The sequence below is a fragment of the Ctenopharyngodon idella genome, chromosome 9 (assembly GCF_019924925.1).
Source record: "Ctenopharyngodon idella isolate HZGC_01 chromosome 9, HZGC01, whole genome shotgun sequence".
In the NCBI taxonomy this organism is placed as follows: domain Eukaryota; kingdom Metazoa; phylum Chordata; class Actinopteri; order Cypriniformes; family Xenocyprididae; genus Ctenopharyngodon; species Ctenopharyngodon idella.
In genome coordinates, this window is record NC_067228.1 from 28,368,568 (window position 1) to 28,382,249 (window position 13,682).

The 13,682-nt window shown below is 36.4% G+C and overlaps 1 protein-coding gene across 2 annotated transcripts in view; it reads left to right on the forward strand.

The window, feature by feature from the left end:
- Positions 1-13,682, forward strand: part of vwa8 (von Willebrand factor A domain containing 8) — a 129,199-nt gene that overhangs the window by 18,267 nt on the left and 97,250 nt on the right. For both annotated transcript variants that reach the window (XM_051904791.1, XM_051904792.1), the window contains exons 13-14: positions 2,896-3,056; positions 4,422-4,535. In XM_051904791.1, the coding sequence (XP_051760751.1) occupies positions 2,896-3,056; positions 4,422-4,535 (275 nt within the window). The remainder of the gene's footprint in view (positions 1-2,895; positions 3,057-4,421; positions 4,536-13,682) is intronic.

Here is a 13,682-nt window from a genome sequence, read left to right on the forward strand (position 1 = left end):
CCATGGTTTACCATGACTAATATCGATCTAGCTTACTGCAACAAGTGTCTCATAGTAGCTGCTGAGTAAATGCACAGAGTAGCATTATAACAACTTTCAAAACACAAATGTATCTAATATGATAAAACAGCGCTGCATTACCCCGCATACGCATGACAGGAAGAAGTAGACGCGCTTCTTCTGCGGTATAATAAAAGCTCCACTGCTCTCGAGCCGTGTCGTGTGTTGCGCTTGTCTCTCATTAGCAATCGCTCCAGCGGCCTCGTTCCACTCCAACAGCTTTCAGCCATGTCCTGCTTCATACTACAGTAATGTTAATAAATCTTTAATACATAAGCTCATCCATGAATATGATTTCTGCCCGAGTCCCGTCGGATTCTTAGGCGTGAAGACAACATCTCCCAAGATTGCGTGAAAACAAGGCGTCATCAAACTACGCCTTTGTTTTGAATAAGCGCCCTGTAGTGGCGAATATTACATATTGTGCCTTTAAACCATTTACAGTTTTTCACAATATATGGTAAAGTAACTTACAATTAACCAATTAACAGTGTTTTACTGTTACTGTTTGTAAAAATTGCAAACATTTTTACAGTGTTGTGGAGAACTTAGTGGAAAAAAAATGGTTGACAATTGAATTTTGTATTTGTTTATTCAATACTGTGAAGTACAAATGAAAATTTGGTTGCATTTTATTTTACAGTATGTGCACTTTCAATGTACTTACAGTGTACTTACCAAGAAAGTACTGAATAATATAAGGTAACTACATGGGTTAGATTAGGTTTAGGGGTAGGTTCAGTTCTTGTACCTAGTTAATACCCAGTTATTGTAATTACTACAGTAAGTATATAGTATGTACATACAAAACTGGACTGTAAACTAAAGTAATACCGAAAATTCATATTTTACCCAATTTCTTGACTTTTATATGGTTTTTATGTATTTTGTGTATTTTATACTTACTAGAGTATCACATTGTTAGCTTAGCAACATGTTACTGTCTATGTAGTGTCTTCCAGATTAGTAGCTTGTTTCCATGACAATTAGGATGCTGTCTATGTAGACAGTAAGACAACTCATTAGATTTTGAGTAACGATGGAATAAAAATTGCTCAATTTGTGTTTCACAAAAGAGTTGTACAAGTTCGGAGTGACATAAATATATTTTGGATGAACTTTTCCTTTAATGTTTTGAGTAAAAAGATGACAATGCTCATTGAGACTTCATATAAAATGATGCGAAGAGCTCTTGCTCTGTGACCAGCGGCGGGTGCTTTTCGCACAAGCTGAGCGGCCCGTTAGCATCTGGGTCTGATCGCAGCACGCTTGTGTTTTGATGCACCTCATACAGACTGAAGTACCGCTCAGAGCGGAGTGTAAACATTAGCACCGCAGGTAATAAACCGCTGCGTGCATGTGTGCGTTTGTACTGGAATGCCGGGAATTCCTTTGGCTCAGTGAGAATAGAGCAGGAAAGGGAAGCTGTTCGTGCATCATGCTTAAGTTATTTTTGCCCGGTGAGTGCAGGAGGTCATAGTGTATGGGGAAAAGAGGAATTTTGTAACGCACTTCATCTTTTTAGCCCTCTGAAGCCCATTTATGAACTCGTACGGGCCACGGCTCATCCCTGATGACATACAGTGCTTTCAGTTGTGGAAAAAATACTACGTCACAGCCCAGAAAAAGAGTCTTGGCACTCGCTTTGACAAGCAATGATGTTTTGTGTCTTGTGTTTCCTCTTGTTATGATAATTTTGTTCTCCCTGTGTAGATTCACCTTTAGATAACTTTTTCCTTGCCTTAAAAGTTCATGCTAATTTTCCTCAAACAGCCTGGCAAACAGTCTCGGAGGAAAAGTTCAACTGATCATATTTCAACGCTCAAGGCTTTTTAAATTAAATTCAGTGTATAATAACAAAAATAAAATATGAACTTTATGATGCATGGGGCTTTATATATTTGAAATCGCAGTTGAAAATTGTGTGTTTGAACATGTTTGAGGCTAGTATCTTCTGCTCACCAAGGCTGCATTTATTTAATCAAAAATACAGTAAAAACTGTAATATTGTGATATATTAGTTGTGCCTCAAATGATGCACTATGCACTTACGCACTATGTACTAAACTGTGTGTACGAACTTTATAAGGTTATTTTGTCATTCAACATCAGAGTCTGATAGCCCCTTCCCCTCTTCAACAGTTGAGTGCACGAAGTGTCACATTCCACACTTCGCCTTCTCGGTTAAGTGCATCATTTGGATATTTAAAGCGTACCTTTTCTGTTTGGAATTTTCAGTGTGAACACACTACTCACTATTTATACTACAAAACAGCATAGAATAGTGCATAAGTATGTGAATTGGGACATACCTATTTTAATATATTTAAAATGAAAATTATTGCTATTATCAATGTTCAAAACATCTGTGCTGCTTAATATTTTTGTGGAAATCATGATGCAGCTTTTTTCAAGATTACTTGATGAATAGAAAGTTCAAAAGAATCAAAACTTTTGTAACATTATTAATGTCTTCACAGTCACTTTTGATTGATTTAATGCATCCTTCCTGAATTTCTTAAAATGAAAAAGTATATAGTATGTAAATAATGTAAACCAGAACATTCTTTGTACAAAAATTAATTGAACATTTTATTTCACACAGTTTTTATTCAAAATTAGCTGATATATTGTTCTGAAATTGCTAGAGATCATGGCACAGCCCTTTTGATTTCATCTTGAGTAATATGGATGTATTATCGTACAGTTACAGCCCACACACACATTTTGTCCTTCTTTTACCCCTACCCTCTCTGTCAGTGAACTACAGGATACATAAAATGACAGGCAGTGCCTCTCTCTCTCTCTCTCTGTGTGTGTGTGTGTGTGTGGTAGGATATGACTGCGCGGGACCTCCTCCAGCAGAGGTACACCCTGCCTAATGGAGACACAGCCTGGAGGGCATCCCCGCTGGTCACTGCTGCTCAGGAAGGCAAGCTGGTGCTGCTGGACGGCATCCATCGAGTCAACCTGGGCACTCTGGCTGTGCTGTCCAGGTCAGTCTCAACCCAAACTACACTTACTGTGTTTAGCCTCGATCTAGAGGCTTACACCATGTCTGAGTCCTGTTTGATGCGATCATTTTTATTGGCCGTCATCCAGAATGTTCCAAAATCCAAAGTCATATGTTATTATTATTATTATTATTATTATTTAAAAATATGTACTGCTGCTAATAATAATAATAAAATAATAATTAAAATATTCATAACAATAAATTATTAGTAGTACTAGTAGTAGTAATTTATTGATTTTGAAAAAATGATGTATAAGTAATAATATAATATTTACAATTACTACTACTACTACAACCTGAATTCTGGAAATGTTGGGACGTTTTTTAAATTTGAATAAAATGAAAACTAAAAGACTTTCAAATCACATGAGCCAATATTTTATTCACAATAGAACATAGATAACATAACAAATGTTTAAACGGAGAAATTTTACACTCTTATCCACTAAATGAGCTCATTTCAAATTTGATGCCTGCTACAGGTCTCAAATTGTGGAATACTTTAAAAACAATGTTCCTCAACGTCAAATTGCAAAGGCTTTACAAATCTCATCATCTACAGTGCATAACATCATCAAAAGATTCAGAGAAACTGGAGAAATCTCTGTGCATAAGGGAATAGGCCAAAGACCTTTATTGGATGCCCATGGTCTTCAGGCCCTCAGATGACACTGCATCACTCATCGGCATGATTGTGTCAATGACATTACTAAATGGGCCCAGGAGTACTTCCAGAAACCACTGTCGGTAAACACAATCCACCGTGCCATCTGCAGATGCCAAGTAAAGCTCTATCATGCATAAAGGAAGCCATATGTGAACATGGACTTTTTTGAGACCTATAGCAGGCATGAGCTCATTTAGTGGATAAAATTTCTCAGTTTAAACATTTATTATGTTATCTATGTTCTATTGGGAATAAAATATTGGCTCATGTGATTTGAAATTATTTTGGTTTTCATTTTATTCAAATTTAAAAAACGTCCCAACATTATTATTATTGTTAATATTATATAATTATTAAGTGTTGCTATTGCTTTTATTATTTATTCATATTTATTTATATATACTATTATTTATCTGTAGTAATAATAATAATAATAGGTGGACAAACACCTGGAAACTTGTTGCAACAAGCTTGGTTAGGACACTGTGCTATATGACAGTTGTTGTTTTTTGTTGTTGTTGTTGTTGTTGGGTTTTTTACTTGAACACTCTCTTGAAGTGAATATCCCAGCACTGCTATTTCTGTGCTTGTGATCTTCACTTTAGAGCAGATTGCTGATCTTTGATTTTGTTGTTGTGGATTTGTTGGGTGATTAATCTGGCCTGTCTACTGTCTCAGGTTGCTGCATGACCGAGAGCTGGCTCTGTATGACGGGACTCGACTACTGAGGTGGGACAGATACCAGACTCTAAAAGAGGAACTGCAGCTTACTGACCAGGAGCTGCAAGACAGGTAATACTCATTAGACACTACAACCCTGCATGAATCTGCTCTACTAACCCTTGCTGGGTTTCCTGATATTGTTGCAAAATGCACGAATGTTTAAATTGCATTCTATTTTCAGGTTATTTTCAGTGAAGATTCAATATAAATTCAAAATAATTTATTAGAAAAGGAACCAAACACTGTTACATTATCAAGAATGTCTGAATAAACAGTAAAAACAAATTTAAACTTGTTTATTAAAGGGTTTATTAAAGGGTTGAAAAATGAAAATAGTCACCATTTACTCCAAATACATAAGTCTGTCGTTCTTCTTCGGAAAACACAAACGAATATATTTTTAATATTCGCTCATCATTTTGTCCATCCATTGAAAGTCCAATCAAAAACTTTCAAGCTTCCAAAAGTTATTAAGTAATCCATATGAATCGAGCAGTTTTATTAGTGTTTTGAAGAGACACAGTTTATTTATATGATGATACTTAAATTCCATTTATTAACATTTTTATAGACTCACTTGTACAGTTTGTATTTTTTTTTTTTTTTTTTGTGGAAAAAAAAAAACTCAGATATTAGGTAAAATAAATCATCATCAAATCTTATTATCAAAGATCAATCATTGTAAATGGTGTTTTTTCCTCTTTTTTTATGGCAGCGAAATGTTAAGTGAAAATAGTGATATATTCTATTTTTACACTATATAAAAGTAGCAGTTATTTGCAGTAAGTGCATAGTTGTTAGATGCTATTTATACTTATAAATAGTGGCAGATACTATTTGCACCTCAGTACTGTTGTACATTAACAGGAGACAATAATAACACCGTGTCCTAACCAGATGTGATGCGATAAGATTCTAGCGACAGGCAGTTTGACTGTCCACACCAGACACTACAAGACGCAACAAAATCTATTAAAAACCACAGCCAATCAGAAAAGCGTGAGGGCGGACTCTCTTGGAAAGCGCACGGCAGTCACCATTTAAACATTATTTAAAGTACATACTGAGTGGCTGAAGCAATCTTTGTCATAGAATACACTTGTTTGTTTACAGTGAGTTGACAGTTTGAACGTTCTTGTGTCCATTTATTTATTTTCATGATCTGAGGTGATTTATCCATGGTTACTTTCAGTACGGCTACAAAGCTGAGAACACAAAATTATATTCAAACCGACATTAGACGCTTTTAACAATAAATAAATCACATAAACAGTATTTGAGATTACCATTGCCATACTTTGTGTTGTTGTTGTTCCAGCTGCGACGTTGCAGAAAAATAGAAACCCTTTTTTAAAATAGAATCATTGCGTGTCGCCGTCGCGTCACTCTGATTAACAAGGAAAAGATACCTTTTATCGCGTGTCGCGGCGTCGTGTCGTGTGTAGTTAGGACACGGTGTAACCCTACCAATAAATACTTTATTATTTAACACTCGTTAGGCATTTTATTTCCACTTTTCAAATATTTTATTGATTTTTATTGAAAATAAATGCCTTTCTGATCCGGTATGTGATGGAAAAAGGGAGAAGAACGAGTTTGACAAAAGGCCAATCGGGTCGATCGCATCAATAGCTACTACTTACAGTTAGTGTAAATAGCCTTTGCCAACAAGACAGGCTATTTACACTTTAGTGTTTTTTTTTTTTTTAATTCAGTCTAATGGTTGAACTGAATATATCTCTGATAAACAGTAAGAGTAAACTGAAAGATCCATTTAAGTTGGATACACACATAATGTGCTTAGGAATGGTCCGAGGCTCATTTAATTTATAGACGTTTTTTATGTCCAACTGAGATAATGCTTTTGGAAAGCGTGCCGTAGAAATTAAGTACTTACGTGAGACTACTGTTCTAGTGCTTTAGGACACCCAGCACCAATCAGTACTATCTCTCATGAGAGCTGCCCTTCCATCTATACATTCGTCTCAGTGCCAACTGCAGTTACAGAATGGGAACATTTGCTGTGGCTCGGCAGTGTGCCACGATCATGGAACTGAATATGAATCTCACACCAGTCAACACCTGTATGTGTGCAGACTTTGTCATGGGGGAGATTATTTAGCACATTCTTTGCAGCCCTTCCTTTGTATGAACCATCTCCAAGCAATCAGATGATTATGGCATATCCAGTGCATTTCAATTCAGTTCAATTCGATTCAAAAACATTGTGTAGTATAACATGATTGAAAATGTTTACGACAGAGGAGGAGTTTAGTGATCCTATGAACCCGGGAACGCACTGCTTACATGGTCAGTCACATGATTTGTGTGCTGTAAATAAAATGTAATAGGCTATGCTTGGAATAATACAAATAAATTCATATTTATTTTAATAATAGGAAAATAATATCCTATTTATTATGTGAATATTTAAATCTCCTGTTTAAAAATAGGATGATAGACACGCTATAGTTGAAATGGTTTTGTATTTTATCTCAAAATGATGGATGTCATTTTAAAAATATGAGAATTAGCAAAAATAAGTTAATGCAGCCTCTTATTTACATGAACTAAACAAAGCTGATTGGTTTATATTTTTAATCTATATAGTTGTATATAATACATTTTAAAATTGTAATTCATAATCAAATTACTAAGCAACCACTGACAGGAATAACACAAAATAGGTATCATTTTAATGCGTAGAAACTCTTCTACGCTTTTTAATGCATCTATTCTAACATTTTGATCAACAAGTGCTGAGTAGTCCCTGTATACCTGCTACCTAGCTACGAAAATTTTTCAAAACTACAGCCTTGATCAACACAAAATAGCTCATAACTTCATGAAACATGCTACAATTGTGGCACACATTATAAATGGCATTATTTACAGATTCTCATGATTAAAATGAGTCCAAAGTCGCCATAATCTAATGTGTCGATCACGAAATATTCCTCATGGAGGGACAATTTTAAAAATGCCCATTAGGCGGGTGTCAAGGGCTAAACAAAAAGGCTACCTTTGTTCCAAATGCTGTAACTTTTGATTACTTTTTGCTATCACCACAAAATTTGATTCAGATGCAGCTCACATATAGGGGAACTTCAAAAAAAAAATTGTCCTCCTACCTTGTTTCCTTTCTGAGTTATTGCATGTCAAATAAGAAAAATGATAATAAAATTATATATATTTTTGTCTTTTATCAGCAGTTTCTCAGCATGAGAATGTCCAAATACAATCAATCAAAGTTTTCTATCAAACAATACCTACCTTTTGACTGTCCTTGCTATAGTTTTGGAGTTATGAGTCTTTACTTTTGTGTATGTCACTCAGAAAAACACAATTCTTAAAATGCCTTCAGAGCTTAAAGTGTTAAACTCAAAGATGTGGATTCGGATGGAAATTAAATTATCACACGACCATGGCGTTTGTCAGAAAACAGTAGGTAATTCGGCCAGGGATTTTTTGAAAATACCTTATATCCCTATGAGGAACAATTACCATCTGAATAGGGCTTATGTTCACACTTTCAGTCCAAATCAGATTATTTGTGACTGTCCACACCATATATCGCAACTGTTCAGATCCGATTTGTGTGTTCCGTTTCTATGGCGGTGACGTTGTGTTGGTAGGCACATGGCAAAAATAACATGGAGGGGTTTGCAATGTTGTCTTACAATATGACACACTGAACCCGGAAATGACCAGATAGACTTTTCCAGTAAATACGCAAATGTTTACACAGAAAAACAATTAAATGCGGTGGAGTTTGCTGTAAACAGCTTCAATATAGCTTTATTATTGGCCCAAAGCAAACTTCTTAAGTCAACATTCTGACGTTCTGACCTGTATGTGCTCATGCCAGTAATCCTATTCTTCGTCACACATGATGTCTAAACAGTAATTCACCTGTAATTTACCAGTAAAGACTGTATGTGTGAAAGAAGCTAATGTGTAGCTGTGGCGCTGGACTACTATGTCTAATGAAGACGCAGCAGAGCAGTAGGAGGTTGGCATGCGTGACTTTATTCCCTGCTGCTGTCTCTGCCGGTCTCAAAGTTCAAAGAGGTGTGTGGACCACGGAGATGCCTCCATTATACAATAATTTTCTGCACGAAATGCACACAATACAACTTGGTTTCTGCAACAACGTCTGATGCGTTTGCATTTTACATGAAAAAAGTGACATAAGCAGAAAAGCTACGAAAAATCCACTCGGAATGGTCAGACCGAAATGGGTTTCCAGAAATGAGATTTGAATTGGATTTTAGACCACATATGAATGTATTTTGAAACGGATTTGTAAAAATTGTTTCACGTTTTTGTTTTTTTGCCATTCACACTTGGTTCATATTTTATGTGCTTTCATAAGTCCATTTTTCACGTCTCTGTGGGCCTGAAGCAACCGCAGTCATGAATGCCGATTAAATACTGAGTGTTCTCATGGCTCGCACACATCTGATGGGCAAAGCCACATAGGAGTGTTGATTAACTTCGAGTGACATCATCTCTATAGAGAGACTAGAGATATCTCAGACCAACAAGCTTTGTGACAGCGAGTCTAGACGATGCGTCCATGTCTGTGAGAAACACTGAGTTACGATGAGATGCATTTCAGGCCATGACAATGGCTGCTTTCATCTCCAGACCGCAATAACAGGAAACTGCCCACCAGACGGTCCAGCTCAATTTAATCCGAGGGCTGATTTTATAGGTTTTGTCAGTTAGCACCATGACACTTGCTGTTTATTGCGGTCTGTCCTTACTTTCCTTCAGATTTGTAATTTAAAAGTGGCTGAGAAATTTTACTCCAAAATATTCTGTTGCTATGGAGCATCATCTTTTTTTAAATGGAGAGTTAGCCTAATAAACAAAAGCTTTTAATAGATCCAGTCTTATTTTTATAATAACACTGAGTATGACTGGACTTTTGTTTTACAGCATACAGTATTGTTTTAACACTCTTGTGGCTCTTTCAGATCTTTTTTTTTTTTTTTTTTTTTTTTTTTTTTTGGGAAACCAAATGAACTCCATGATGTTGGACTTAAAAATAAACAAACTGTCATCATTTCATCATTTACTCACCCTCATGTCAAACCAAACCTGAAATACAGCAGAGGTCAAATTTGATCGCAATGGCCGTTAATCGGCTGTCAGTTAACATGTCGATCTGATGATCAAAGACTTCAGATTTTGGCCTAGAATCCGAGGAATCTTTTAGGATTCACAAAATTTGTCTCTGATGATGAATTTGTGGCCAAAATCATAAAGTGTGAACCTGACTTTAGTGGCAAGTTTAAACTACATATCAAGCATTTATGTCACACGCCTCATTTGTGCATTAACGGCTGTTATGTTAAAAAAAAATTGCCAATTAAGGGAGACAAGTTACTTTACCTGTGAACACTGTTGACTGATTTCCTTCAGATGCAGTGCTTTAAAGGATTGGTTCACTTTAAAATGAAAATCCTAGGTGTAAATGACTTTCTTCTTTCTGATGAACATAAATATCCTGACACATCCAAGCTTTATAATGGCAGTGAATGGGACTAATGATTATGAAGCTCAAGAAAGTGCATCCATCCATCATAAACATGTACTCCACACGGCTCCGGGGGTTAATAAAGGCCTTCTGAAGTGAAGCGTTGCATTTGTGTAAGAAAAATATCCATATTTAAGTTATAAAGTAAAATATCTAGCTTCCGCCAGACTGCCTTCCGTATTCAACTTATAAAGAAAGTGTAAAACTCTCGCAGTTCAAAACGCTTATGGTACATCCTACGCCTTCCATATTCAACTTACGAAACAAAAAGCGTAATTGACGTAACGTCATATACACCTAGGATGGCTTGAGGGTGAGTAAATCTTGGGGTAATTTTCATTTTAAAGTGAACTAATCCTTTAATGGCGGTCTTGTGTGCAATTCACAAAACGCACACAACATTTATCTGTGAAACCGATATTTCAAAACCAATATCCAATTATGTAAACATGCTTAAAGTCGTCATGAAATCAAAATTGACAACTCTTTTTTTTTTTTTTTTTTTTTATAGAATATTGTAGTATTTATTCTAAATAATTTATCCGTGCACTTCATTATTTTTTAAAAATTCATGTGCCCTCGTAATCTTTAATCAAAAACATTAACCTGCCCTTCCCCTCATAACGACTCATCGTCTCTTCCTGTCACATGCTATGGTGCGAGGGCGGAGCTATCTGGAACTGCCAGCAGATTCAGTGACGTAAGGGGTAAATGCTGTTGCTGGGGCTGATGCCAGTCATTGGGGTGTACAGTACCCACAAACATTGAAAAGAACCTGATGGAGGACATGCTCAGTCAGTCACTGCGTGTCCACTGGAGCACAGCAAGCGACCAGAGAGTTTTTAGATTAATTCCTATGGAAGTTGAGCATCATGCTTAACTTACGCACGAGTGTGAGGCTCAACTTCTACACGAATGAACCAAAAACGCTCGCTTCGCACCAACGGACACACACCGTCAGTCAGTCTCTCTCATGCGCTTTCTCGCTGTTTAGTGCCGTTGACCGTCCTCGTCATCCTCAATAAATAAAGTTCTTACAGTAGCATGAGAGTGCTCGCAGTGAGTCCGGTGGAGAGAAATCCCCCACTGACTGCAAACGGGCATTCAGATCTGCCTCCATTTTGTTAGCAACGCCCAACTTCCAACGATGCAATCAATTCCCGAAGGATGAAATCAAGTCCCGCCCTCTCATTTCAGATGCCGTTTCACTCGGATAGACGTCACAGTAGAGAAGAAAAGACAATCGCAACTTACGCTTCATGCCGACTTTAAATTTCTTAAATTTAATCGGTAAAACCGATTATTGGCCAATCTCTAAATTTTTACTGTGTTTCTGTAAAATTATTATTATTATAATTATTATTACTATTTTTTTTTAATTTCACAGTACAATCAAATCTACTACTATAATAATGATATTTTATTTAATTTTTTCAGTTTAATTAAAGAAATACATTTTAATTTAATAATAATAATAGTAATACTTGTTGCTGTTGTTGGTGTATAGTCAACAACAGTGTGAATGTGTCCTGAGACAACTGAATTGGAGAGTTATTTTTAAGACTTTTAATTTTATAAATAAATCCCCCTCTATTCTAATGCAAAAATCGACTAAATCCATATTTTAAAGCTGATATTTAAAAACTTTTTCTCCTCTAGGGTGTTCACATGAGTTTGCATCCCTGTTCAGAAGACTAAATATAGCGCATGAATCCTATACTTTTATGAGACATTTTATAGTGCTATTGCAGTCTTTTTGAAACTTGAAAGCCTGAGTCTCCATTCATTGCAATCACTAAAAAGAGTGACCCGCACAATCTTCAGCATTTCTTCTTTTGTGTTCCATAGAAGAAAGAAAATCCTATGTTTGAAACAGCATGAGTACGACAATCAGCGTTTCTTATTGTCTGTTGGCTGTCCAGAAGAATCGGCAATCAACTTTTGAGTGGGTGATTCATCATCTCCCACAATCTGAAAGTCTGTGCCTCATAGACTAACTAAATCCATGGTGGGTGTTTAGGAGACTCGAAGCCAACTATCAAAACATTGAAACAGAAAATGTAAAAATAAAACCTAATTAAAAAAAGTCCTATATATTAAACTATAATAGTATCTCAATTACACTAAAATAACACTGACCTGAAATATTGTCTAAGGCTTAATTTTCCACCTTTAGTATAATTGCTCATGGATGGTGCATTACATGACATGGCATTATTGTAATCATAACCATAGGTTATCAACACCTGGTCAGGGAAATTACAAATCTGTGCGTGTCTTGGTGAAGAAATCAGTGCTGCTGGATGTATATTTGTGTCCTGCTGGTGGAGCCCCACCTAGACGGGTAGGAAGGATGTTTGTGGTGGCGCGTCTGAGGTTGAAATAAAGCCACTTCCTCTTCCTGTGTTTCTAGTCGATGTCTCAGACTTCACTTGTGGTCTCTTCACGTGGTTCCAATACGGCTCTTAATTAGCGAGCCTCTGTTCCTGTCGGCCTCAGACTCACATACACACTCCTCACTGTACAGGCCTATTAATGACGCCTCTAAAAGTCAAACTTTGCTTGGCTGCGTGGGCAGGGCTGGTGTCTTTGACCTCCTGAGGTCAACAGTGAATAGGGCTCTCACAGAATGAACTATTCTTAGTATCTTGGTCTGTCTTTCCATTTCGCTATCCTATCTTTCTCAGACTTATTGCATACTTCATGTTATAATGCGCTGTTTCAGCATCAAAAAAAATCTCTTATCCAAGCACATTTTTTTTTTAAACAAATTGGTTCTCAATTGGATTTGCTTCAACTGGCTTTACAGTGGTACAAAAATACGTAATTAAAATCCAATGTTTATTATTTAATTTTATTAAAGTATATAAAGTATATATTAAATATAAAAAGTATGGATAGATTTAATTGGACAAAAGTGACAGGTTCAAATAGATGCTGTTTCTATGAACTTTATATTCATCATAGAATCCTGAAAAAAAAGTATCACTGTTTTCACAAAAATATTAAGCAGTTTTCAGCATTGATAATAATACTGTTTTTTGAGCAGCAAATCAGCATATTAGAATGATTTCTGAAGGATCATGTGACACTGAAGACTGGAGCAATGATGCTGAAAATTCAGCTTTGATCACAGGAATAAATTACATTTTAAATTAAAGCTGCAATCAAGGATGAAAGGGCCCTCGCACCCGTGCTCACCGCCACCCATTGGCCTTAGGAAAACAGTGAAGACTCTTATCACACATGTGAAGTTTGGGGCAGATCGGACATTGTATGCCTGACTTACAACAGCTTCCTGTTTCATGGCGAAACATCAGACTTTGTCAGGCCCTCACAGACACTCCCTTCAACGAAAACTCAAGATCTTTGCAATTTAACATCGCTAAGGCCTTAAGATTAGACTGACCAAATATGATGTTGATCTGGTTAAATCTCTATGAGGAGTTAATCACAGTGTAAAACATGTAATTTCCTGTTGCCCACAGGTGGCGCTATGACTGTAACTGAATATTGCCATGTAGATGTCTTCAGGCCAGGACTCTAATAAAACATGTGTAGTTTGGGGCAGATCAGACATTGTATACCCGAGTTACAACAACTTCCTGTTTCATGGCGAAACATTGAAGTTTGTCAGTCCGCCACGGACACGCCCTTCAGTGAAAACTCTA